The sequence below is a fragment of the Xiphias gladius genome, chromosome 7 (genome assembly GCF_016859285.1).
Source record: "Xiphias gladius isolate SHS-SW01 ecotype Sanya breed wild chromosome 7, ASM1685928v1, whole genome shotgun sequence".
NCBI lineage: Eukaryota > Metazoa > Chordata > Actinopteri > Istiophoriformes > Xiphiidae > Xiphias > Xiphias gladius.
In genome coordinates, this window is record NC_053406.1 from 17,019,242 (window position 1) to 17,046,979 (window position 27,738).

The following is a 27,738-nucleotide window of genomic DNA, read 5'->3' on the forward strand; positions in this document are numbered from 1 at the left end:
GCATTAGCGATAAAAGGTTGGACCTCGGTTTAGAAACGTCAAAGTGTTCCTCGCTGTGAACCTTTAGAGTGGATCTTCATCAGGCCAACGGCGGCTGGTGGAACTCCGATCCCATTGGCTATTTTCCGTTGTGACATCATTGACGGGGGAACAGAGGGGGTAGGGGATGGGGGGTGGGGGGCTTCGACAGCCTCGACGACAACACGCAACCCAGGAGGGGCTTTTGACAACAGATTCAAGACACACTAGTTTCCACAATAGCACACCTGACGTACTACTGAGTATGATGAACACCGAAAGCAAAGTAAAATCCCCATAGTAATGGATTATTTGAATTAGCCCTTGACTTGAAAAAAGTCCAGAAATAAAAAAAAAAAAAAAAAAAAAATGGCATCCAGGAAAGAAAAGTGAGACAGAAGAGCAATAGAGCTGAAGAAGCGTAGAGGCAGACTTTTTCTCTACTAGATGAAAGATGTCTGGGTAAAGGGCCTGAGTGCGCCCTGTCGGGGTAGGATGTGTAATCGAATTGGGCTATGGTCTTGATATGTGTCACGCATACCCCTCACTATCCCCTGCTTACGCTCCGAACTGCCTCCACACATACGCCCCCTGCCCTCCTCCCGGTGTGGCCGAGCTTCCCAACCCCAATATTCTCCTCAAGATTTCGAAATAAGACAGAGAGAGAAGGCCGAGAGAGAGCAAGAGAGCAAAAACTAAATGCATTTTAAAACGTTTACTAAATCACGCAAATGTCCATTAATTGATGCGTATGTTCTGAAGCTCCTTTTTTCTTCACCACAATGACTGTTTCATATGAGTATTATACAGCATTTTCCTTGTTTTTTTTTTATTTTTTTATGTTTGCTCGGCTGTCTGCGTCTAGGGAGAGGAACCACAGCACCTGAGGGATGAGGGTGGAGAAAAGGAGGGAAGAGAAGGATAAAGGAGAAGGGTTGCAGACAGCTCCTGATATGTCTCCCATTTTTGTGCATGGCTGGCAGGTGATTGGGTCCATCTCTTCGGTCTGTGGGCTGTGCTGCTGTCAGGAGTCGATAGAGGAGGTGGGGAGAGGGAAGGTTGATCTGGGACTGCTCGTAGGGTCAAAGGTTGAAGGGTCAGGAGGGTGAAAAGGTCGAGGATTAGCCCTGGGACTCTTTGCCGCTCTCTTTCTCCCGCTGTCCACTCTTGCTCATCTTCATCTCTGTCAGCTGGATGTACCGCAGCACATTGGTGTCTGTGATGGGTATGAGTCAGAAAGAACGAAATTAAAAGAGGAGTCACATTTATACTCAGACCAATGTGATCTCATTTGTTAATGCAGCTTCTTTCATGCCGGAAAATCAAGGGACAAAGATGACTTTGGTTATGACAGAGCTAAAACGTGGCACAGATTTACAGAAGCTAAAGTGTCGTTGACATTTCAGAAAATATTTAATAAAAAGAGTTTTAAGTCTTGAACTCGGCAAAACATCAATGAGACAGAATGTGACCTTGCAAAATTTACCCGAAGCAAAAATACATTTTTGGGGGGAAAAAAGTAAAAGGCAAAAGGCTAAATGCTTAATGTTTTTAACTGGGAATACTGCCCCACGCAGTCACCACATCTACATGTGGAAATTTTCCTGCAAGCACACACATACTCTCTGATATAAAAAACAGGGCTTCCAAGTTGCTCTATTTTGTTTATCTAAACAGCCAAGCTCTTTGACTTTGGTGCTCGTGGCTCATCATGTCAGACAGAAACTCTAGTGGAGTGGGTCAGAAGCCGAGGTGCAGAAACAGGCACATGGGTGACGTGATACACTGTCCTGCCAATGAAACGCAGCAACGCACCAACAAAAGCAGGGAAGACGAAGACTGCTAGCTAGCAAATATGGATGTAAACAATGTGAGCTTCAAGTTATTCTGAAAATCGACAGCAAATGTTTTATGATGAAGGAAATAGAGTTTAATAGGCTTCAAGATTACACATAGTCCAGTAACAAGGATTTTAGAAATACTGAGGTCAGGAGTACCACCAACGCAGCCCTCACCACTCTAAGAAAATTGCACCAAGAGGAAGGCATCTAAAATTCTTTAGTTAACCACTGAATTACACTTTTTCATTACACATTTTATTTCCCAACAGGTCTAAATGGTGTTACAAAGCCTTCCCAACACTGCCAGCGATAAAAATCTGGAGGAGAAATGCTAAATAAAGAAGCAAATAGCACAGATAAAGACTTGATTATAAGCAACTGAATACCTGATTGCGAGATGTACTCCCTCCTGTATACTTGATGGTCAAATTTAGATACCTTTTATAGCACTGAAATGTTTTCATTTGAAAGCCATTTATCTGAATTTATGTGGACTGATTTCCACTTTTACCAATTTCAAGTAGCGCAATTCAAAAACATTATTGATATATGATATGATATATGATATGATATGATATGATGGAACATGTAAGATTGTTTCACAATCTGTTAGCTCAGGTAATGAAGCCTCAATTGTACAGTAAGTAATACACTAATCAAATACCTTACAGACATTCTGTAGTGTTTACTTGCTAAACCTTAAGCCTGTGTTTTAGAAGCCTACTTGAAATTATAAATTCCAGTTCGTCTTAAAACTAAAGAGCTTAGCTACAGCTTGCAGCCATACTAATATCAACCTTTGTAATTTATTATGTGACTGTATTTAAATATTCTCACCTGTGGGTTCGCGGTTCTTGGCATCACGCAGGTAACGAAGGGCACATTCGTAGTCACCCAGGTGATAGAAGGCGATGCCGGCTCGGTACATGGCCTTGAAGTGGTCTCTCTGGTGGCTAAGCACCTTCAGACAGTACTCCTTCACTCTCTCGTAGTTTACCAGCTCGGACTGCAACAGGCACGCTGCAGAAGTTGAGAGAGGGAACCGGTTAGTGGTTCGTACGTTGAAAATGCTTAAATATTCATTGAAATAACAAATAGACTTGTTTGCCTCATTTTGCCCATGGAAACAACTCAAGTCTACTTTAGTGGCGTTTAAACGACAAGCAGTACCCAGGAGTGAACAACAAAGACGGGGATATTGTGCTGACATCTCACTCTGTGCCTTTTAATAGAGCCATGGTAAAATTTAGCCTCCGCAGTGCTTCCTCAGGATGGCAGTGAGCTGACTATAAATAGCCAACATTAATGTCTCACAGTGTAGAGAAGACAAAAAAAACCGTCGCACAAGCAGTAAAGTCTCTACATGCTGCTCCGGAGCTCAACATGTAAAATAGAAGAATGGGGAAAAATTCAGCTTGGGAATGACGGACTGAATGCTGTGATGGACGCTTAAGTCTTATTTCCCTGACTTAGCAGATGTGTTGTAAGTACTGAGGGCAGCCGGAGAGAGGAGAAAAAGAAGGGCAGGAGAGGAGGATGCCGAGATCAAGTGAGCGACAGATACTGCAGACATGCTTTGGGATGAGATGTGAGTGGTAAAGTACAGAGACCAAGAGAGACAAACTTGTACCTACTTTGCTGTTTGAAAAACTGCCAGAAAATGCAACATAGGGTACTCAAGAAAAAGTATTTCAGTGTAGTCATCAATCCTATACGTGTATCTTGCAGCAGAAGTTCACTGAAGCAATTCTCAACAGCTCTGAGATCAGCTACTGCAAGGTCAGAATAACTGCATTAGTAAAGACACAGACACAGACACAGACACACACGCACACACACCTTAGTCCACTAAAGCTTTAAAAGCCTGCTTATGGCTCAGATATCTGATCACTCAAACACTATTCCTCTGGGGATCACAACCACTTGAGGTTTTGCTTCCACCCTGCTCCGCTTCATCCCTTTTTTTCCCCCCATCACTCCTTCGCTCCCTGACAGAGTCTTAACCTATCTGATATCAAAAATAATTTCCCTTCCACTGGCATATCTCCTCCAGCACTCGCACCCCACCCTTTGTCTTCCTGATCTGACTCCCTTTTATCCCCTCCCCTCCCACCCCCCTCCATCCCCCCTCTCTCCTCTGAGTCTGCCCTTGACACACCGACAGCTCTGTGAATAACATGAGTCAGTGACTGTTTGCTGGGCGGCAGGGTGAGTCAGGAGTGAGACACGGAGAGGGGAGAGAGGTAGGGAGGAGGGGAGGAGTGGTTTGTATGAGAGGCTGGGGGTGAAGTAGAGGAGAAGAGGTGAGACCTATGGGAGACTATAGGGTGAGGAGAAGAGGGAGCGTGTTCAAAACATTTAATGCTTCTCTGCCAGTCATCCCCCCCGAACCTCAAAAAAATATTTTTAGAAACTGTTCTTGTGTGTGTGTGTGTGTGTGTGTAAGGTGTGTAAGGTGTGAAGAGTGCTTGGACATAAAGCAAATGAAGTGAGAAGTGGTCAAGGACCAAGTATTTCATCACTTGAGCAGGACTAATGGAGCTCTGTCAGCCACACACACACACACACACACACACGCACGCACGCACGCACGCACGCACGCACGCACGCACGCACGCACGCACGCACGCACTGCCCGTCAACAACACAATTGCAAAACACTAAATAATTCATCGTGGACATCAGGGAAAGACCAATTCAATAACAACCACTGTATTTTGGTATTTAGTGGTTGAAGTTGCATGTGTCTGGAAGATGCATGGAATGTATTGTGCGTATTGTAGGTGTGTTTATCACATGTGTGTATTGCGTGTGCATGTACTTGTATGGCTATAAATTGTGAAGACTGGTTTGAGTTTTAGACCATTAGAGCGAGGACATTTTGGAAAATCCTCACTTTCTGAGAAACCTTGAAAGGGCTGTCTGAGGGTTAAGACTTGGTTTTAGGGTTGAGGTTAGAATTAGGTTTAGGTTAGGGTTAAGGGCTAGAGACTGCATTATGTCAGTGAGTGCCCTCACAAAGATAGAAGTAAAAATGTGTGTGTGTGTGTGTGTGTTTGTGTCTTTGTGTGTTCGTGTGAGTGTGAGTGTCTGTGTGTGTGTTTGTTGAGTCACTGCCTCGAGACACAGCTGTAGACATGAACTTTCCTCCTTCACATGCTATTAGAAATGGGGTAGGGCGCTGGAAATGCATTACATCATGATGAAAACACAGATTTAAAAAAGGTACAACTCAGGTCTTACTTTTCAAGTGAGCTGAGGTCTGGAAATGACATCCACCATTTATACAGACTACCGGATAGGAATGATACCCATAACTAGAAAAATTAATTTCAATAGACCAAAATTATTGTTAAAAAAATATTTTTAAAGCTCCCCCTTTTCCTTTTTTGTTTTTATTTGAACTGTTCGGTTTGATTTGTTTCCTCATAATTTTGAGATACGTCTTGTGTATGAGAGATGCTATATAAAAAGTAGATAAACTATATAACTTTATTATCATCAACACAACACACACACACACACACACACACACACACACACACACACACACACACACACACACACACACACACACACACACACACCTATTTTTCTTTTTATGGCAGCAAGGTCGACCGTTTCTTCCTCGGTGATCATAAGTCTGCTCAGCCCGGATCAGTGGGGATCACCTCAGATGCCCTCTACCTCGCCTGCGCAAGTCTCTGCAGACTCCACTCCTCTATTTTCTTTTTACAACCATCCAGCTACAACATGACTGCTCTCATCCCTCCACACACCATCCCTCTCCTGTGGCGTGGACGTGAACCTAACTTTCAGTTCATTTAGTTACAGTCCCAGTCCATAACGGCCTAATGGCAGTTAGAGTAAGAGAGAGGACAATCGACCGCACACTTATCCAATACACATTATACAACGCATACAACAGAGACACAGTCTCCAATGGCACAGACATTCACAGCTACACAGGTGACTGCTCACAAACAAGCGTGTGTAAACAAGGGTTGATGACAAAACCACACAGATGATTTCCAGTGAACTGTCTGATGCAAACAACGGCTGAAAAGCTACCTGACTGCTCAAATATACACACATACATACGCACACAAAAGCAGTGCGCACAAGTGATGACTGGCCGGCCGCACCCTGCTGGCCCATTAGGCAGATGGATGGCATGCCAGAGGGAATGTAGAATGTGGTGAGATGCATTAAGGGTGTGATAATGACGGGATCATCGGAGCAGGCCGGGCAGGGAGACAGATAGACAGAGGCACGACGAAAAAACAAAAAAACAAAAGCCCAGGCTGTATGTGATGCTGAGACGCTGGCTTTGTGTCCGCCCATTTAGTGTCGGTGTCATGGGTGTAGTTTTTATTTCCCTTTCTCTTTCTGAGGAACCTGTGTCTCACTGCCAGATTTTTAAGAAGGGGCAGAAGTGGACAAATTGCAGGAAATTGGGGGAAAAAACTGGAGCAGAAAAATGCGTCGGAGAAGGTATTTGGATTTCTTAGCCCAGAGAAAACCCAACAGGTGCAAAGACAGCTGTCAAGCGTGAGTGTGTGTATGTGGGCAAGTGTGTGTTCACGTGTTTGTGTATGTGTGTGTGTGTTTTTCCGCTGCTTGAATGTCGAATGAGAGGTGCGGTGAATGGGAGTGGTTAACACATGCTCAGGAACCCCACTGGTTTGCCTGAAGCCTCATGTCTGAAAAAAACAGAGCCTGCATAGAGACTCGCTTTCTTTCAGCAGACAGAGCACCAACGCCTGTGAAGAATAAAAGAGAGGGAGAGAGGGAAAAAAAAGGCAGGAAGCTGAAGTAAGACAAAAGAGACAGGGAGCGAGGGAGGACAAAGATAGAGATTGAGACAGCACAGAGAAAAAAAAAAAAAAAACGAAATCCAGAAACAGTCGAGGGAAAATAATGACAGAATTTCTGTATAAGAGGTACAGAAGTATTAATGGGGAAGAAGCAGACAGAGCGAGCACTGGAAGCGTCTATCACTTTCCTCTTTTCTGCTCTTCCATGATACTTTTTTTTTTTTTTTTTTTACCCTTAGTCCTTTTTTTTCCTCTACATCACCTCATCTTCCCTCTGGACCCATGCACCCCGCCCCCGCCTCTCTGTCCCCTCCTCTCCTGTCTATCTCCATCACACCAGGCGCGACACCACAGTCCGGCTAATTTGAAGCCACTCGTGACCCTGGTGATTAGTCTGCTGTCCATCATCTTGTAATTAGTTCTGCGGGAAGATAATGGCGGACGGAGGGACCAATCACTCTCACTGATGCTCTCACACAGAGACACAATCTCCTTGTTTCACACATCCCTACAAACGGCATCCCTTTTTGACTCTTGTCCTTCCCTCCTCCATTTTTTCCTGATCGTGTCCCTGTTCCCCTTGGTGAAAAGACCGCCCTGCCCTCCTCTCACCTGTCACCGCATCTACCGTCTCTCCTTTCCAAATGTCAAACTCCTGCAACAGACTTATTTACAGAGACAAAATCAGCTGTGTGTAGTCATCATCGTGAAATTGCCTCACAGATACATTTTGGAGCAAAATCTGATTCAACGTGCTGACGTCACAGCTCCGGGACAGCGTAGCCGGCCTCCCCAGTCCCACTAAGAATAGCTCCACCCAAAGCGTTTTTGCGAATGCCTTTTGTTGTTATTGAGGGGGCCAGGGCTACAGTTGCTAGCTCACTGTATCACGAGGGCCTGTCTGCACTGACACGACACAGCATTAACCTACCTTCACCAGCCACCACCTGCATTACCCTCCTCCTTCTCAGCCCCTTTGTTTCCACTGCAAACCCACTTTTTTCCTCTTCCCTTGCACTTTTTGTTTCCCTTGTTCTTGTGTCTTGATTCCGGAGAAGCTTTCAACCCCACATTTCATAGCTGTTGTAGAGGTTGTGGAAATATACATAGTACTATGACTTATTATTACACAGAGATGATAAAAGCTCAACTTGTCATCAATTAACATTTTACTTAAAACAAATGGCGCAGATGATCCCTTTGATTCTGTGTCACAGTAGCAGAAGACTAATGCAGCTCCATATGGTGTCAAAAAAACCCTCATAATTACTCACTCTTATTGCTCGTTTTCGACTGCGTGCGTCTCGGAGGCCTCCGCAGGCCCCTCTGGGGATAGGTGGAAGTGTAGTGTGCCGGGACCAGCCTTACAAATGAGTCAGTGAATATTTTTCGATGAGCATGACTATACTGAGGAATACAGACAGAGTGTATGCTGTGAGCATGGTAAAGGTTGAGAAGTGTACATTTGTGTGGATTTTGGAGGATTGGTGAGTAAAGAGATTTGATTTGGATGAGGAAAACTCAATCACGTACCTCCATAAGTGAATTGTGCTGATACACCCTGAATACTGCATGGCTTGGATTAAAGGAAGGATTTGACATTTGGGGAAATGTGCTTTTTCGCTTTCTCGTCAAGATTTGGATGATAAGGTCAGTGCCACTCTCTTACCTTTAAATCTGTTCAATGGAAGGTTACAGCCAGCACCCGATTAGCTTAGCTCATGCCCTTTTCACATCCTTCCATCCAGACCATATTTAGGGGCAACTGATCAGGAAAAAAACAGCAAATTTGTTATCTCTAATATTCCCCATATCTCCCACTTGATAAAAAGAACTGTTATATTGTGAACAAACTGTTAAAACAAAAAAAAACAATCATACAACATGCTGAGTGTTTCCACCTTTTAACGCACCTGCCTTGTCCTCAAGCCCCAACTCATGCATCACAAAAGGTCCTGGCTGTGCCAAGGAGGCAATTTCCACCCTCCTACATTGTTCCGCCCTCCAAAAATAGTCGCTGACTCAGGATTAATGCTCATCTCCTTAAATATTTATACAAGTGAGGAAGCTATCTTCTCTATGACTTCACCAGAGAAGAAATCATTTAATGCTCTCCATTGCACTTTGCTGTTTCCAGAACTTTAGCTGAGCAATTTCCTCTTGTCTGTAATATAAGCCTGTAGTACTCAGGGTGGGTCTTTGTGGGGTTTCTTGAGGACTCTAAAGGAAATGAGGAGCAGTTCATGAAGTTAGGATTTTATTTAACGCATTACAACTGGTAATTTTTTTTTTTATATCCTTAAGTGTCTGAGGGCCAAATGAGGATCCAGGACTATCCATATTAATTTTACTCTCCTGAGCAAAAACAGACATTCAAATAGCAGATAAGAGCAGTTTAATAAAGCATAAAAAAGACTTCTATCGAGGTTATATCTGTAGTGGAACTCCCTGACAGGGATATAATTTTGTTGTGGCCCTTAGCTGGGCCATTATCTGATTGGTGATGTCAACTGTTGACACTGGGCAGGCTCGTGCCTTTAGCTCTGCAGATCTTTGGATACTGTGTTCTGCTGCTGTCAAACACACTGACTCTAAAAACCTAACCACGTACTCTCAAGTCAAATACTGTCAATTAAAGTTAGGGCTGTATTTGCTAATATTGATCCACTTCTTGTATTTTTCCACATTTGTCTGGATAATCTATGTACAGTTACCTTGAGAAACATGTTCTGTGCATTAAGCAGTAACAAGATAGACAAGAGAATGTTTGGAAAGGTCAACAGAGAAAAGTGCCAAATGGTTTGGCTCATAATTTTATTCAGTCAGGTTTAATCTATAAGGTAGTAGACAAAGTACCTGAAGTAAATTAATGGCTAAAACATGAGCTTTCATTTTTTTTTTTATAAAAATGATACAGCCACGTGTTGGTAGCCTCACTTTTCATAGGCAAGGCTGTAAAAAACACCAGGTATAGAGACAATCCAGTAGTAGAGAATATGGACCAGATCTTATCAAAATAATATGTATCATTGATACCCAGCTACAAAAAAGACATAAAAATGAAAATACATTTTACATCCTATCAATAACCTTAAACTGTTTTTTTTTTTATCCCTTAGGAACAGTGTAATCAACACATTGACATGACATCACCTTTTAAGTTGATTTGGTGAACTTGTTAGCAAACAGTTTTTTATTTACACAACCTGAAGATACAGAGCAACGTTGGTATTCATTTGGAGTTGTGTTTCTGGTGAATTGATGAATGTCAAAGTACAATTTTTTATTTTTTTTTTATTTGCCAAATGCTCCACTAAGTCTCTATATGTAATTGTTATTTGGTGCTAGGCAGGCAGTGCACAGTGGGTTTTTATCTGAAAACAGCTGCCCGCTGCAGCTGTAAACAACAGATGAGATCGGTGGGATTGAACCAAAACAATAAAGCTTCCCCCTGTTAAACCAAGGTGCATTTCCATCCACTTGTTTCTATGCACATTAAAAAACTGAGTTGAAATACTGGAAATTCAGGAAAAAGGTAAAATTTTGCAAAAAAAAATTTTAAGCTTGGCTAAGGCTGAAAAGATATATTGATAAAAACAATTTCAGCAGTGCAATGGAAAGACACTGAGCGAATAAATCATGACATACATAAAACAGGTGACTTGTCACTGAATAGACAAAAAATTGCGGCAAGCAAAGACATCAGATCTGTGTCAAGCAATTAGGACACTGTAACATTCCCCCAAATTAATATTTCCATCACGATTCCAAATGGTTTTCCATTGTTTTAGATTTGACTGGTGCTCTTTTACTTACATCATCTTGTAGCGGCCTCTTCTCCTGCAATGGTTTAGTGGCGCCCAACTTTAATATTCACAAAACAGTAGTGGATGGAAATACATTCATTCGCATTTTCTTTTGCTGAATTTTTTGGAAATTTGTTTAAAATTTGCTCCACATTTGGATGCATTAAGGCGCCATAGAGATGAGGGGAACTGCAGAGATAATTCTCTGCGGGTTCATCACTCCAAGTGACCCCTTTTACAAACAAGCCTCAGCTTAATCCATTGTTGATATAGAATTACAGCAGCTTTAAATTTCACATTTTAACCCCAGACTTCGCTTTGTAATTTAGTTTGTGAAAATATGAAACAGCACCAGTGGGAATCAAATCTGGTAAGTCTACTCGGCTGAGGATCACCTCAGAGCTGGATCAGCAAAACAGGCTCAAGACAACCTTTACATTCCACTGCCGTCACAAACAGGTTGTAACAAGAGCGAGTTTTCAATGTCACCCGCCGGCTGTGCATGTAATGAAGCATTCAGAGTCAGGGCAGAGCAGGCAGGGAAGTAGGGAGTAGGGAAAGCTCAGATAGCGACCAACATGGCTTTTTATCAGCATGGAGCTCTATGGATAAATATAAACAGCTAATTGGTTTACTCTGCTCTGTCCACTGGAGCACGGGGTGTTAGATATGCACAAATAGCTTCAGCAAATTGTCATTACTGATGGTTTACAGGAGGATGAATATTCTGCATTTCTCTATCTTCCTCTCACTCACTCTCTCTGAGGGTGTCAGGAAAGGGCATCTGTTTTCTCTCAGCTAATGCAACGACTTCCAACTACAGACTAAAAAAAAAAAAAATTGAAAAAAGCTTCGACAGTCACCTTCAGTTTATTCATTATTTCACACAACAGTCAGTCCACATCAAAAGAGATTACATTTCAAAAATCAATGTGTTTGATTTTTTAAATGTAATTACACAGAACATAACGCAAACGCATGGGTACAAAAAGCATTATAATAAATCTCTGAGGTGTCAGCAGATTGTGATAAACGTTATTCTGCCAAACACAGAGCTTTATTCTTTTTTTTCTGAACTGGTAAACTCTTAGAATTAAATGTTAAGAATTTTTTTTCAAAAGTGATGAATACTGTAATACAATCAACTTATATTTGGCACATCTGAAACCCTGACCCTGGCTCCAGCCAGACCATCTGAATTTTGTATCTTGTGCCCTCATTTATCCTGGTATCTCTAATAGCAACTGTAGTGTATGCTTGTAATTAGCATTTGACGTACTGTATGTACTCTTTTTTGATGAGATCTCCTTATAAGTCCTTATTCCCGTATTATGTCTTTTTACTTACTTGTACAACTCAACTAAACTATCTTTAAGAAAAAAATGTTGTTCAGTCCTTTGGTTTATGACCAAATACCTGAAAAACTAACAGCATTTCCATCAGCCTCAGGTGTACTTTAAGGTTAGCACTAATTAGCAAATGCTAGCATGCTATCACGATAAACTAAGAGAGTGAACATGGTAAACATTATACCTGCTAATTAACCTTGTCACTTTGAGCATGCTACAACACACTGACATTAGCATTTAGCTAAAAGCAATGCTGTAGTCTTGTGTTATTAACTTATTTTTTGATTCTCTGTTGGTGTTGTTGGCTTGTACACTCTTAAGTTTTTTGTAGGTTCACACTGGGCATGCCAATAAAAAAAATAAAACTTTAGCCCACGTTTTTTCTGGTTACTTCCATTTCCTTTTCTTCTCTGTCTACCTCTCCCTCTCCCCGAGTCCCTGCCTTTCCCCTCATTTCCTTTTCTCCCTGACAGATGACTGAATCTTATTTACTGTTTTGACAGGAGTCATCTGGGCCTGTCAGGGCTGTGATATAAATCAGTTTGTTCTGGATTGGATTTCTCAGCGATGTCCTCTCCTCAATGAAAAAAGTAATACAAATGCAGCTCTGAAAACCCTCCCTTCACTACTTAGAGGTCATAGAGGCAAGCATTTTCCTCCTCTCAATCCCTTTTGTCACTCTCCTTTACAGTCATACCCTCCCTCCTCCCTCGTATAATCCCCTCATATTTAAGAGTTCTGTCCAGTTTCTCCCGCTCCCTCGGTTTTTCTCCTTCCCCCCTTTCAGCCTCTGCATCTTTTCTATTGACTCACCCCTTCCCCCATCCTCCAAATCTCTCTCTCTCTCTCTCTCTCTCTGAGCTGTGAGGTAATTCGGAGGGTTTGTATAGGGAGGACAGTACAGTGTGAGTGGTACAGTAGAGGGAGCGCCAGTCGTACCCCTGACAGCAATGCCACGCCATCTGCAGCTCTGGCACACAACGTTCCCACGGCTCTGCTCTGGCCACCCCTCCAATGGCAGACGTACATGCACAGAGGGGAGGAAAAACACCAACCATACCTCCCTCCATCCCCCTTCTCACCCTCACATGGCATGTCTTTCTCCTCCATCCTCTTACGAGCACGCTGCATAGTGCATTTCTTCTCTACAAAGCACCGGTCAACTCCTCCTCCTCTCCCAACTGCTTATACAACCCTGCTTCCTCCTAGTATTATAACCCCCCTATCTAACATTCTTCTCCCCATCTTCTTTCCTCCTCACGCTCTCCTTCTGTGTCTATTTCATGCACTCCACCACATCCCCTGGTGAAAAAGCTGGCAGTAGATGAAAGGGAGGAGTTTTCTGTTCTTTTCTGCCTTTGTAAGCAGGCATTGACTGTTCACTAGCAGTGGGTTAGAGTGGACTGGTGAAATCACTCCGTCTGTGGTGTTACTCATGGCTGATGTTATTCTAATGCAGGCCCAGCAGCCTCCATCTGAAGCAAGACTGGGCTTAGAGACTGTGATGTGGTAAATCTTCAAGACCGTTGAGGAAGTGGAGCTATAGCACTATGTCTTGTGATGGTACTACAACGAGGGAAGGGCTTTTTATTTTTGGCCTTGCAGTAACAGATGTTGATGTCACCAGCAGGCTCATTAAAGGCTTATTTAAGGCCTATAATTGCATGTCATGGTGCAAAAGTTCATTGATGGCCTTGGTGTGATGACACTGAGGCTCTCAATACAGGACACACGTTGGGACACACACACACACATATTCAGAAAAGGATATACATAATGTTGCAGTACGAAATGGCGTGATTTTCCAGTCGTTCTAGGCATGAATGGATTTTAATGTTTTTGTTACTGCGTTTTGGGCAAATGAAATAGTTTCCTAATCAGGTTAGGAACAGACATTAAAGTTATACCAGCTTTAATGATGCAGAACAACACTGAAAATGCATATTTTTGTATTAACAATTGACCAAATGACTAGGTATAATGTAAAAGGGGTTGTTCACAGTAAAAAACCGTCAATTATCACCTGACCCTGCAGTTCACCTCAGTTCTAAAGGAGCAATTTAGTGTTTTTCAGGTCATTGTTTTGGTTTTCTGACTGGCAACCTTGCTGCTTAAGATCACTTTCGCTGCTTTCATAGCATAGACAAAGTTAGTGACCAGCTAAGAAGCTGGATATTTCCTTCAGGAGTTGGTAGAGAGCAAAAACAGAGCTACAAAAGTGTATATTGGACTTAATTTCATCAGGTGGACACAGACATGACTCCGAATGAACGAAAAAGTTGCTCGATATCTGCTGGATGTGTAAATAGGCAACTTTTTGGCAACACGTTCAGCATATTAACTCTACAGGTGATATTGTCTAAAGATTGCTCTGCTGTAGCCAAGTGGGCAAAATAAAATAAAATGAAATGAAATGAAATAAAATAATAAAAGAAAATCCAGGTTAAAAATGACTACAGTATACAGCACGTCTTAGTCTTGGACCATTATCACAGCTAAACATAGTGGTAGTCCAGATTAGTCTCCAGTTCACAAGAACAGTGTTTAGATTGAGTAAAGGCTCCAGGGAGAACAGCCACTTTCACCTGAACCTTGCGCTACAAAATCCTCCAGCCCAATAGGGTGTCACCTTTAAAGATACAGTATGTTCACGTCTCGCCTACAGTTTCCAATGGCACATTAGCAGAAATGAAATTTAAATTAGCACGTTCTCACAGGCAAAATGGTGAGTTTGTTTCCCCAAGAGACCTAAGATCTGCAAATAATTATTTTCACCATTGATTCATCTGCTGGTTACTTTCTCTATTAAACAATAAATCGTTTCATCTAAAAAAAAACTATCCAACACAATAACTGCCTCTGCATGTAAATACAAAAGACATATTTGAAAGTCACATTTTTCTTAGTTTCAGATGCATGTTTGTTTCACTGTTAAAAAAAAAAATGTTTGTCTTTTTATTTTCATTCCTTTAACATTTTTTTTTTGATGTGATGAGTGGGCAGAAATTGCTTGATCATCATCATGGCGAGCGGAGCAACTGCGAGCGGCAGCAGTTGAATAAAAAGGTGGATGGTCTTACGAACAAACAGTTCCACTCATCCCCTCCTGCTGCGTCTCTCCCAACGCTGTGACTTATGACTCATTCACAGATTGAGCCGGTCAGGAGGAACAAAGGGAGATTTCAGGCAGAGTTCAGAGCGAGCAGGAGTTAATGAAAAGTCAGGCTGATCGCTATCACAACAGGATCACACCATCTTGCTCCCTTTTTTCATTCTCCTTACACTTTCTAATGTGCATTTGAACTTAAAACTTACTACAGCTTCTAAACCACTTGATACGAGTCTGTCTAAATGTGCTGTTTCAGGAAACTGCTGCTCCTGCTGTCGAAAGTGCTTCTTCTGGATCGATATCAGGTAAAACAGTAAACAAACTGCAGCCACATCTGTTATTTCTGTATGTGCCTCACAGTGCGTTTGTATTGATGGGTGGATGGAAGGCTGAGACAGGCTGGCAGGCAGTCTGCCTCTGGCCAACATGTTGCACCCCTTTGAACTGCGACAGACACAGACAGTGGCGGTGGTGGTGTAACCCATTTAGATATAGCCCTGCAGGGACATAAAGACTCAAGGTGTCTCTTTAACAAGGCCAGCAAACAGGACATTCATCCTCCATCGTCTTTGACAGAATCCGGCGATTGGTGCTAACACTTATTTCTCCATTTCTCTTTTCTTTAACCATCAACTCCTGTATTTAATGTTAAAAAAAACTAATATTTTCTCTGTTGCTGGCCTCGCTTTCATTCCTGAATTATATCCTTTTAAAAAAAAAAAAAAGAAAAAAAATGTAGTCTCTCTCTGCTCTGATCCTCCTTTCATATTTTTTTCTCCACTTACATCTTCCCATCTTGTGTTTTGTAGCTCACTGTGCTGAAATGGTGGCTGAGTCACTCAGCATTCAGTAAAAAACATTTTATTCATCAGCATTTTAAAAAGTTGCTGTGACTGACATAAGACACCAGTGGAAGAAGAAACAGAAGTAGCAAAGCCTCTAAAAATACGTCATTACCAGTAAAACTCCTGCACTGAGGAGGTTAATGTAAAAGTATGTTAGTATTATCAAAAAAATGTACTTCATTAGCACTTAATGCAGAGAAAAGGCCACTTTGAGTCTTACTTTATATGTATATATATAATAGTATTGGATTATTATTAATTTTTAAGTAGCACTTTACTGTTGTAGTTGGTTGAAGTTGTAGTTGGAGTCAGGCAGAACTATTTCATATGTTGCTGCATCATTTAAATCGAAGGCAACAACAAACAATTATTTTTATTGCTGATTAATCTGTTGATTATTTTCTTAATTGTTTATTTGTTTTGTCATTGAAATCTCAGAAAATACCGAACAATGCCGGTTACAATTTCGCACAGTCCAAGGTGGCTTCTTCCAATGTCTTGTTTTATCTGACCAACTGTAAAAAACCCAAAGATACACACAGTTTACATACAAGACAAAAGGAAAGCATCAAATTCTCACATTTGAGAAGATGGAGCAAGGGAATGTTTGGCATTTTTGCTTGAAAAATGACGATTATTCAATTCAAAATGGTTGCTGATTAATTTTCTGTCAATCAATTAATCGACTAATTGCTGACGCTATAGTTTAATCCATAGCAATGCATCACATTTCATAAGTTTATTTTTGTTGGAAATATTCAAGTACAGCACAAGTACCTCAAAACTGTACTTAAAGTAAATGCACTCATTCACTTTCCACTAATGCAAGGCGCACAAACAGGGACAGAAAAAGCTTGTCCTCGTCACAACAAAGTCAAGACGATAAAACACACAAATGCACATGCACACCAATACACTCCACTTAAACAAAATCAGCAATGTCATCAATGGGTTCGGAGAAAAATGGCAGGACGAGCAGTGCTGAAAGCAATACCCCCCCTCATCTCTTATATTTTTACTTTACTTTATTATGTTATAAAGTAATGGATGACAACTGAAACCTTCTATAGCTGTACATTTGAGGAAAGGTACGTTTGTTTTCTACTCCAGCGTACCTGTTATAAGCTGCTGCAGTGCTGGATGAATACGCCTGTTAGGAACAAATTTTCAGAGGTACCGACCATTTCTTGACTTGTCCTTATTCCAAATCCTACAGTGAAGTAGAAGACATAAATAAACGCCTGGAGTTTGAGTGTGATATTGAAGTACCAGTGGGATCCGGTAAGTATTTTAGTGATACCTGATTCACACAAGGAAATTAAACTGTGAATCACAGGCTGCATTATGAAGTGTTACCAAACATCTTTCTCAGAGTGCGGTCTTATCAGAGTAAAGCACTTACATAACTGTTGTCCCTGTAAACATTGTCATTGCTTGCAAAGCCAGGTTTAAGTGAGGTTTCTTTGTGTGTACACACACACTTGTTTGAAGCAGCGGTGAGGGGAGGGTATGAACAGTATTAATACTACAACAGGGAAAAGGCCCAGTCATGGTTGCCATGGTAAATATGGCCCCCTGTCGCGTGCTAGTTGCCCCCCCTCCTCCTTTACTGCTCTCTACCGTTCGTCTCCATGCAGGTTTTTCCTCTTACACAACTCTGACTTCCTTTCTCTGCCTCTATCATTTCTACCATATCTACTGCTTCCCTCCTCCTTTTTCCTTCCCCAATTCCCTTTTTTTTTTTTCCCCCCCTTTCTTATTTCACTCTCCCTCCACCGCTACTCGCCTTCCCTCCCCCATCTTTCCATCACGCCACAGTGGCCTCCCTACAGGCTCCAGACAGGCCCTGAATGCTGCGCAGAACGAGGCGACCTTCAATGCATCATGACAGGCCAACTTGGCAGCGCCTGGGACAGCAACGAGACACAACATCCCCACTTCCCCCCTCTGTCGTGCCACGCTCATGACCCAAAATCTCAACGTTCACATAGGTAGTGATGTCTCATAAGTGATGGGATATAACTGCTTTAGTGCAAGTGTGCGTTATTCATCATCATCATCATCGTTGTCATCATCCTCTCCCTCTGGATACCAACATTCATTGTGATCTGCTGCATGCTGAGTACATACTGTGGTCATAATTAAGATTTTAGGGCAGAGCTAAGACCATACATTATTTATCATTTTTCCTCAATAACTACAATAATAATGTTTGCATTTCTTACTACAGCACACTCCTCTGTTGCTTAAATCAACACTACTAAACTAATAACGCATTACTCCCTGATTACTTTAATCCAGCCTGACCTCACATGGTGATGAACGGTATCCAGTCAGTTTGACAGGTGACTTTCCTCCAGCTCTGACATCGTACGCTACAAGAGGGAGGCGAATGAAACGTGGAAAAGAATATCTAAGATAAACAGCAGGCCTCATTTCAGCAACCCTGCATCCTGATATCTTAAACATACTGTAGGTGGTCTTTCTTGACCTTGGAGGATTTGTTATTGGGCCCCGAGTGACCCCTTACATACAAGACAGTTTCATTATTTTCCCTGGCACCCAGAAACCAACCAGTACTCTAGAGTACAAATGATTCGTTGATTAATCGATTATTTGATTGACAGAAAATTACCTGGTAACATGTTTGATTATTGATCAATTATTTAAGTCCTTTTTTCCCTAAAGGAAAATGCTAAAAATCCACTTGTTTTAGCTTCTCAAATGTGACTATTTGCTATTTTCCCAGTTTTCATGACAGTAAACTCTGTGTTTTTGACTGTTGGTCAGACAAAACAAGATATTAGAACTTGGGCTTAAGGGAATAATGATTTCTAAAACATAATAGCACAATATAAACTACAACAATTCAAGTCTTAAAACTAGAATTTCACACAGGGTCCCTCTTCAGTGGTGCAAAGAAAACTGTTAGTTGATTAATTGATAAGTATATCTGTAGAAAATTAATTGGCAACTATTTTAATAAATCGATTCAGATTGATTGAGTCATTTTTCAAGCGAAAATGCCAACCATGTCCTTCTTCCGATTTCTCCAGTGTGAGGATTTTCTTTTTTATATCAATTTAAACTTAATGTCTTTAGTTGGTTGGACAAAACAAGACTTCTGAACACTTCATCTTGGGCTTTAAAAAAAAAATTGTGATGGACAATTTCAGTATTTTCTGACACTATAATGGCTACTAAAAATAAGCTCTAATTTAATAGGTCTGTTTTTGGAGCCCCCACATATACTGTAGCCTTATTAAAAGTTGGAACTTTGAATACGTCTGTCATAGCAAATGAGCACTGACATGAGATGAGGGTGTAAATACTAAAGTGATGGAACAGTAACGAGTCTCTCTTTTCTAACCTTGTCCCTGCAAGTCCCCGCTAAGCGGTGCCGGCACACACAGCCTTACATCACCCTTTTCAGCTGTTGACATTACAACACAACAGCATGGTGAACTTGGCTCAGACATACATAATGAAAACATGTATACATTTCCCATTACATGAGGCTTTTGGCACTGAAACTTTATTTTTTTTTCTCCTCTCTTTTCTTTGTGTCAAATTCACACAGTAGTGGGCTGCATGCTCGCTCGATATAATAATGAAATTACTGGAAAAGGCAGCAATGCACTGAAAACCAGTGGCAAAGCACTTGAAAGGCTGTGCATGAGCCAGAAATTGGTATGGCAATGATAAGATGTGTTAATTGAACTGTGACATTTCTCTGTAACGGCTGGCAAATGGCCTCACTAGGCTTAATAACGCACTAATTCGGTCAGACAGTTCAAACATCCCCCCTTTATTCCCCATTAAATCTGCACCACGTACTATTCCTCAGCTGACAAAGACACACTATGATCGATTCCTTCATTCTTATGGACTAACCTCCGTGTTATTTCACCTGCCTCTGCGCAAGAGAAATCCAGTACCTGCGAAAATAGGGGACCTACAGCCCACAGCTTGTCTAAAGCCGACGAACCGGAACGAACAATAGTGTGAGCAGTACTTCAAGGCTGCAGAGGTCCGAGTGCTTTGCGGGGGTGTACCGGTGCCGCTCACCTGTCAGGCTGTCGTAGCACTCGATCTCGGTGCTCTCCACGGCTCTCCGCTGCTCCTCGGTCAGCTTGGCCGCGGCTTGGTTCAGCAGGTTGACCTCGGAGCCCGTCGTCCCGTCGACAACATGCACCCCTTTGAGCTGCAGCAGCGCCCGGTGGTACTTGCCAATCGCTTCCCGAAATTTTTTCTCCTTGTAGCAGCGATGACCCTCCGCCTTGAAGTCGATGGCTTTCTGGATCTTCGCCTCCATCTCCATCTCCGCCGAGCCGGCTCGGTACCCGCCGCCGCCGCCCCCTCCGTCTCCCCCGGCGGCTGCCGCCAGGCTCCGGCCGCCGGTCTCCGGGTAGCTCTTTAGGCTCTTTATCTGGTGCTGTTTGGCTTCCATGTCTCTCAGTGGAAGCGGCAGGAGCGGGCCATGGTGCTCGGACACGAGGGTGTGTTTTGTTGGGGAGGACCGGAGCAGCGTGCTGTGCATAAAGGATGCGGGATGGAGCGGCGAAGACGGCTGGGCAGGCGGCGGCACCGGAGAGACGACTAACCTCGAGAAAAAAAAAAAAAAAAAAACAAGAAAACGGCTTCAGGAGCGTCTCCGGTTCGTGGCTTGTGCTTTAAGAAGAGATGTAAAAGAACTATAAAGGCTTATCGTAGTTATAGAGAGATAAATAAGGCCTGAACAGATGGCAGAAAATTCCTGAATTTCCCAACCATCAGTTTTTCCAACCGTGGAAAAAAAAAAAAACCGACCCCTCGCGCTGGTCCTCTCGTGGAAGGATGCTCGGGTGGATTTCCTATGGTAGCAGTCTCCGAGGCACGCGCAGCTTCAGCACCACAGACAGTGCACACACACACACGACAACCCTAACCGCAAAGCATTGTGGGAGGAAAAAAAAAAAAAAGAGAAATCGTGAGGCGTTGCTGCAGTCCAGATTTTACGTGGCAAAAACCGAAGAAACGTGCAGAAATGTCCTGACACGACCGGTTATTTGTCGAAAACATGGTGCACTTGGATAGATTCATGTTAAACAAGGGTGTGTATTATAAAATAGTACTTTTGTGGCAATTTATTTGCATAGTTATTGGACTATTGAGCAAAGGTTACGCCCTGACACCAGTGATAGTCCCTTTAAATTCACTATATTTTAAAAGATTCATTAAAAGCCTTATAGAAAGATTTCAGATTACGTCACTCCCACTGTTTGGAATTGGACACTCTTCACAATAAAAAACCAAAACCGAAAACAAAAAAAAAAAAAAAACCCAAAACAAACAAACAAACAAACAAACAAAAACAGGCTAATTCAGCTTTTACTTCCGCTGATATCTCCTCTACAAACGTCAAATCATGACCAAACGGCAGCCGCCGATGAGTTCAGCTGATCAGGTTTTCACGGAGATGGACAGAAGCAGGAGGAGGATGCAGGGAACAGAGGAGGAGAGGCAAGAGGAGGAGGGAGAGCGCGACCTCAAGGGGACGGAGTGTCTATTACACTCATTTGCGACGTGATGTGTGGTTAATCTGCAGCCCACAGTGGTGGAGGACGAATTTAGGTCCTTTGCTTAAGAAAAGTAAAGTTAAAGTAAAAAAAAATCCCGCACTGAAGAGGTTACTTACGTAAAAGTACAAGTTTAATCAGCCAAATGTACTTAAAATATCAAAAGTAAAAACCCAATGCAGACAACTAGCCCCTGTGAGTGTTACACTACAATATACTACATACAATGTATCGGGGCCTATGTCATTAGATTATTATTACTCATGTAAGCAGCATTTTAATCTTGAAGTTGGTCCAGATGGATCTTATTTTTATTAGTTTTTATTATTAGTGGGACTACAACTGATGATTATTGTCTCCATTGATTAATCTGCTGATTATTTTTCAATTAATTGATTGTTTGTTTGGTTCGTAAGAATTCTGAGAAATGCCCATCACAGTGCTCCTGAGCCCACAGTGACACCTTTCACAATGTTTGTTCTGCCCAAAAAACAGAAACAGCGTAAACCTCCAAATTAAAAAATAAATTCAAAATGATCAAAATGATTAAAAAGCAGAGCGCCACTTTACTTTGAATTTGATAATTCATCACATTCCCCACATCTGAGAAGCTAGAACCATGAAATGTTTGGTATTTTACATGAATAACGACTTAAACAATTATCAATATAGTTTATTTAATTGAAAGAAAATGGATTATAATCAATTAACTATTTGTTTCAGCCCTACTTGTGTTTACTGTTAGGTACTTTATTTTATAACTGAGCATCATATTTGATAAACTCTTCATATGTTAAGTTTTCAAAAAAAAGATTTATACTCAAATTTATTTTACTTCCGTACTTGAGTAAATATAGTTTCCACCACTGGCAGCCACCCAGTCGATCATCGTCTCTGCACAGATGACACAGTCGTCTCTTCAAAATTGTACAATCTTTGTAAGGTTGTCTTATTTCCTCCAGATCTATAGGTCATTGATGAAAAATCTTGTAAACATCTGTAGTGTCACATCTATGTTTGCCTCCCTGGTTCATTGATCAGGGATTCATTGTTGTGGATCAACTCCTCATGAGTGAATCGTCATTTTGTCTTCCACCGGAAAACAGATAAAACGTCATGCTACAGTACATAGAGGTGTTGGAATACAGCCAGACACTGACAAAAACACTACCGCCATTCCCTCCATATGCCATTGTCAGGGATAGTGATAAGCCAGTAGGCTATAAAGTCACCCCAGCTACTGGCAGCCGCTTGGTAAATGTGGAGGTGGTGATGCCAACGAATTGTTCTGCGTTTTAAATAGTGCCAAGTGTTGTAAAGCAGGAGTTTCTTAAATTTTCTGATTGAATTGCATTCGATTCAGATTTGTTATTGTGGGGACATTTATTTTGGGCTTCATTGTGGTATTAAAAGCCGTGTAAATAAATATACAGCACAGACATACTACAAAAACAAATTATTAAGTCAAGTTGTGTAAATAAATAAAAAAGCCCAGACCATGTAGTGTTCTCAATGTTCTTGGCTTCTTCATTCTCTAGCAACAGAAATGTATTTTTTCTTCCTGCATTGTTTCATTCAAAAAGGATTTTAGAGTCCTAAAGCGGTCATGTATGGAGCATTTCACAAGAAAAAAAAAGAAAAGCATACAATTACAAAACAATAGAATTCTTTCTTATTCCTTTAATCATCTAGGGACCCTTCAGGCTTTTTTGGGAACCCTTTTGAGGGGTTCAGAAATCAAACAATCATAATCAGCAATAAAGGATTCATTTCAAGCGTTATGGGATCAATTTATTAGGATGTAAGATGCAAAAGGGGCAGAGAGGGATAGGATTTAAGCTGGGATAAAGGATAGAGGCGGTGCCAGCAAAAGAGATATTGCCGTGCAATGAAGGCTAGAGGCCACAGGAGGCCAGAGAGCAATAATAGTATTTGACAAATGTTAGAAAGCAGGACGAGACCAGAGCAGAGAGACAGATGATAGCCTGGGATGAAGGCTAGAGACGAAGAAGACCTGAGGAGATGATATAGCCAGCAGAAAGAGAGGGAAGACATGGCTTAAAGAAATGAAGGTAATGTGAAGGGGTTGTAAATGAGTTACCACCACCAGCTCAATGCATGACCTACCCCCTGGGTCATGAGACCTGAGAAAAATTTGAGCAGAAGGGATGTACATGGAAATTCTCTGCAGTGCAGCACCTAACCTGAAGGAATGCCCCGAGTACTATTGAGGGCTTAGACCACATTTTTAAAAGCACCTGTTGATTAAACCATATCTTAAAGATGGCGTAACTATCAAATGTAAAGAGGTGATGAGTCAGAGATTACTTTGTTTTATAAAGTTTGAACCTAAAACAGGATTCCAGCAACCTAATTGCAAATATATGGGACTTTAAGTTTTACATCATTGCAATAAAGTCTCTGGCCAAAAACTCAACGAAAGCCTCCCTACTTCAGTGACCAAATGGATGGGAGATGAGAGTCGACCTGGGAAGGAAGCTCCAGTTCCCAGATGATGCATTGTCCACTAACCTGAGGCCAGAGGTGGTTGCCTGGTGAACAGAAAGAAGGAAAATCATTTTGGTGGAGCGGACTGTACCGTGGGAAGAAGGCTGTGAGGAGGTTGTAGAACAGAAAACCATCAAATACGAACAGCTGGTCAAAGACTGCAAGGGTAAAAGGGTGGCAGACTTGGTTTTTCCCAGTACAGGTGGGCTGCCAGAGAATCGCTGCACAGTCGGTGTGGGATCTGCTAACCAGGCTGGAAGCAAGAGGGCAAGAGGAGAAAAGCAGTACAAAGGTTGGGAGAGGCAGCTGAAAGAGACTCCTTATTGCTATGGCACAAAAGGGAGATGAGCTGGAAGCCAGGAATAGGAGGGGCAGTGAGCTGGCAAACCACTGCCGACCCACCTACCAGAAATGTGTGGTTAACCGCCTTGCCTCTTATATGCCTCTGTCCACCAGTCAAGTTACAGTTTACATCCATGTCTGTCCAGACTCATAGTACATGTAGTGAAGACTTTGAAGGAATTTAATAAAAGTTATTAAGTGCATAATTAGCATATGAATTCTTGAGTTATAGACAAAAACCGGTTGGGTGAGGTCACGGTGACCATGACCTTTGACCACCAAATTCCAATCAGTTCATCCTTTAGTCCAAGTGGACGTTTGTGCACAATTTGAGGAAATTCCCTCAAGGAGTTCCTGGCTGTTGCCGGCACAGAGGCATAATGAAACCATAAGAGGCAGAATAAGGCCAGTATTTCCAACATGAAAAAAAAAATGTGACTGTGCTGCCAAAACCAACCCCAGGCATAACATCATCGGACAACAGCGTAAATTTCCAAGAGCGCAGAAGAAGCATATGTAAAACGGTATATCTAAAAGGCAGCAAAGCCACCGAATCAATCATAATCTGAAAAACCGTAGCTAATTGGCTGCCGACCTATTAACCTTCTTATATAATTAGTTTTTAAATAAACTCAAAGTAAAAGCTCTGACTAGCAACAGACTGAAGGAATTCAGAATCCGAGCAGAATGTCAGTCTGTTTGAACAGAGACGCATTCCCTGGGCAGCTTGTACAGATAAAAACAGTTTTTGCCCCACTGCAATAAGGAGTCTAAACACTTCCCTCTAATCCTGTCAGGAGGCACTTAAATCTCCTGTGCCAAACCTGTAAATTTTATCTGAATTTTGTCTTCTGTCAGTTTTGTCATTTGTCATCTGTGAATATTGTCTCCTGTAGTAGTCATTGTTTCTAATGTCTTTACCCAGCAAGCAAATTCCCCCAACCTTGGTCTTGTGGTCATTAAAAATGATTCTGATTTTAATATGGTCCATACTAAATTGCATCGAATGGTGATACACTCACTTAATGTATGTACTGAAGTGCCTTGAATGGTGATGCTTTCACTTACTGATGTAGGAACTGGGATGCCTTGAACAGTGATGTGTTCCCCTAGCCTACTGTTATAGGCTACATAGTGAAGCGAACTTACATTTTATGACTGTCGAGAGTAATATTCAGGGACTCCAGGCTAGTAGCGGGGCCGAGCATTTTCTCATCTGAGAGACAAATACCTAGTGACTAGCTGTGGACTTGAGACAGAGAGACAGAGAGACAGAGAGACAGAGAGAGAGAGAGAGAGAGAGAGAGCTGCTGGACTCATTATAGGGAGGATCTATGAGAGGAAAAAAAAAAAAAAATGCTGCAGCAAGTGGAGGACCAGTGTAAGTTTGACGTGCTCCACAAGATCCAGCTGGAAGCAAACTGAGTGGCTGGGCTGCTATAGTTGAGGCTGACTTTAATCTACAAAGTAGAAGTTAGAAACCCACTTGGTGCCAAACAGATACAACTGGAATGGGTGAATTGGTAAGTTTTTTGGTTGGTTGGTTGGTTGGTTGGTAATATTTTGGAGGCCCGAGTGATGCAATACAAACGGGGATGAGGGAAAAGTAAATTAGACAATGATGATGATTGCATACAGTGATGATGACAGTTGAAAATGCTCCTGTCACTGTGAGGTGATCAGCTTCAAACAGGCGAGGGGCAAGGGTCTTCTTGACACAGAGGCCGGTTTACCTCAATCCCCGAAAAGGTGCTGGAGAGTGAAGGTGGGCCGCTGGCTCGTAGGCCTACCTGGAAGGATTTCAGAGAGCAGTCTCGGAGAAGTTGTTGGCAGCCTGTCGGGTGGACGAACAGGCAACGGAGCAGGAGTCGCGGAAGCCATGGAAAAACGCGGCGAGGAAGAAGGCGACGTGTCGGTCTTCGGCTGAGGTTGCGAGAATCTTCAACTCCGGACCGGGATCTGGATCTGTGTTTGGGGCTGACTTAGCGGAGAGTTGCCGAGGGGGCAACGCGTGAACTCCGGCTCTAGATGCCCCCAAAGACACCGCCAGAAACCGAAAAACTGAACAGGTGAGTGCTTTAAACGCTTTAGCGCGAATTCGCCGTAGGAGGTCTGAGAGGACGAGGGGCCGAATCGCCATGATATTTAAAGAGCGGCGTCCGGTGACTCATTGGCTCGACGGGTGCGGGCAGAAAGATCATTGGTCAGATACGGCGACGTCGCGACTGTGAATGGAGGGAGATGACAGCGCGGGAAAGTGGCAGTGACTTACAGAAAACCGATCAGGGTCGTAGAGCCGATGTGAACCCAGAGAGGAACGAGGCAGAGGATCAAGGAAGAGATCTCAGTTATTCAACTTTCGCCAAAAGCTTCAGTATGAAGGACATGAGTTGGGTCTGACGGTGCTTTCTCGCCTCGTTTTTTTTAGTACAGCCTGTTCACTGAATACCTGAAGAAGGAAATAATCTTCGCTAAGATCTTTTGGTTTGGTCATCTCAGTCTGAAAAAAAAAACAAAAACCCAAAGCCTACTGGGAAAAATGGTGAATGTGTGCTGTAAAGGTGCTGTGTCATCATCTAAAGGGTCTTTGCCCAGTTGCATCGAGTCAGAGCTGTACAGAAAGCTCATCTTGCTGGAGCTTCATTTGCTCCACCGGGACATAGGTTTCACCCTCAGGAGGTGGCACTAGCAGATACTGTATATGAGGTGTTTTAATTCCATCATTCATTGGCTTTTGAAACAAAATGTGATTTGGCCGGTTACCAGATGTCGATAGGACAGGGTGTCCCCTGGTTTCTCTAGATGGGTTTTGTTGACAGGTGATAGTGTCAACAGTGAAGTTGAAGTGCTTTAGTATTTTTGTGCTTTTAATAATTTCTCTTTTTTTTTTTTTTGTATTTAATATTATTGACAGCTGTCTGTAAACCAGATTGCCTCTTTTGGGACATTAAAAGTTTCACCCTAAGGTTACAAGAATTGGCATAAATTTGTGCTTAACACTATTTATGTAAAACACGCAAGTATTCAAGATGGGGTTCCCAATTGAGTGTGACATCGGTATGCATGTCTAGGTATTTACTGGAGTGGACTTGAGTGACATATTAGCCTGGAATGATAATCGGCTCATCCTCCCTTCCAGTCCTGGGGTCAAAACACAAAGTCTTTGGTCGTTTGCACTTTTAAAATCAGGCGATGAGTGTCACACCAGTGCACAAACTTGTCAAATCTGATGTTTGGGAGTCACCAGAACCATCTTTATACCTACAGTATCTCTCAGCAAAAGGTGTAGACATTTCCAATTGTACTGAGATCATCACATCAAAAAATAGATTACATTTTTTCCCTTGAAGGAAACCTAATCTGATGCAGCCTACAGCTGCCTGTAATTCTTGCATTTCTGTAAACTAAGTAGCCACGTTTCCTATTTACACTACACATGTACTGAGGAGGGTATAAAGATGAAAATGTTTTAACAGTCATAAAGATTTATTTAAGATCTGGATGTCAAATGTATGCCCCGGGCCGCAGCTGTTTAGAGTAAAGGA

General features: G+C 42.2%; 1 protein-coding gene across 1 annotated transcript; it reads right to left on the reverse strand.

Annotated features, from left to right (window-relative positions):
- Window positions 1-949: 949 nt before the first annotated feature.
- On the reverse strand, window positions 950-26,297 carry ttc9b (tetratricopeptide repeat domain 9B). The gene is made up of 4 exons (XM_040131234.1): window positions 25,984-26,297; window positions 19,854-20,384; window positions 2,697-2,879; window positions 950-1,234 (listed from the first exon to the last, which is right to left on the reverse strand). The coding sequence occupies exons 1-4, from the start codon at window positions 26,072-26,074 to the stop codon at window positions 1,140-1,142; spliced, it is 900 nt and encodes a 299-aa protein (XP_039987168.1). The 5' UTR covers window positions 26,075-26,297; the 3' UTR covers window positions 950-1,139.
- Window positions 26,298-27,738: the final 1,441 nt, after the last annotated feature.

Bases quoted from the DNA above. Each gene is read 5' to 3' on its own strand.
- ttc9b (XM_040131234.1), bottom strand. From the start codon at position 26,074: ATGGCTTCCGCGACTCCTGCTCCGTTGCCTGTTCGTCCACCCGACAGG. The intron at 20,385-25,983 runs GTAGGCCTACGA...TCTCGAGGTTAG, and splicing joins GCTCTCTGAAATCCTTCCAG to TCGTCTCTCCGGTGCCGCCG. The intron at 2,880-19,853 runs GTGAGCGGCACC...CAACTTCTGCAG, and splicing joins GTGCTACGACAGCCTGACAG to CGTGCCTGTTGCAGTCCGAG.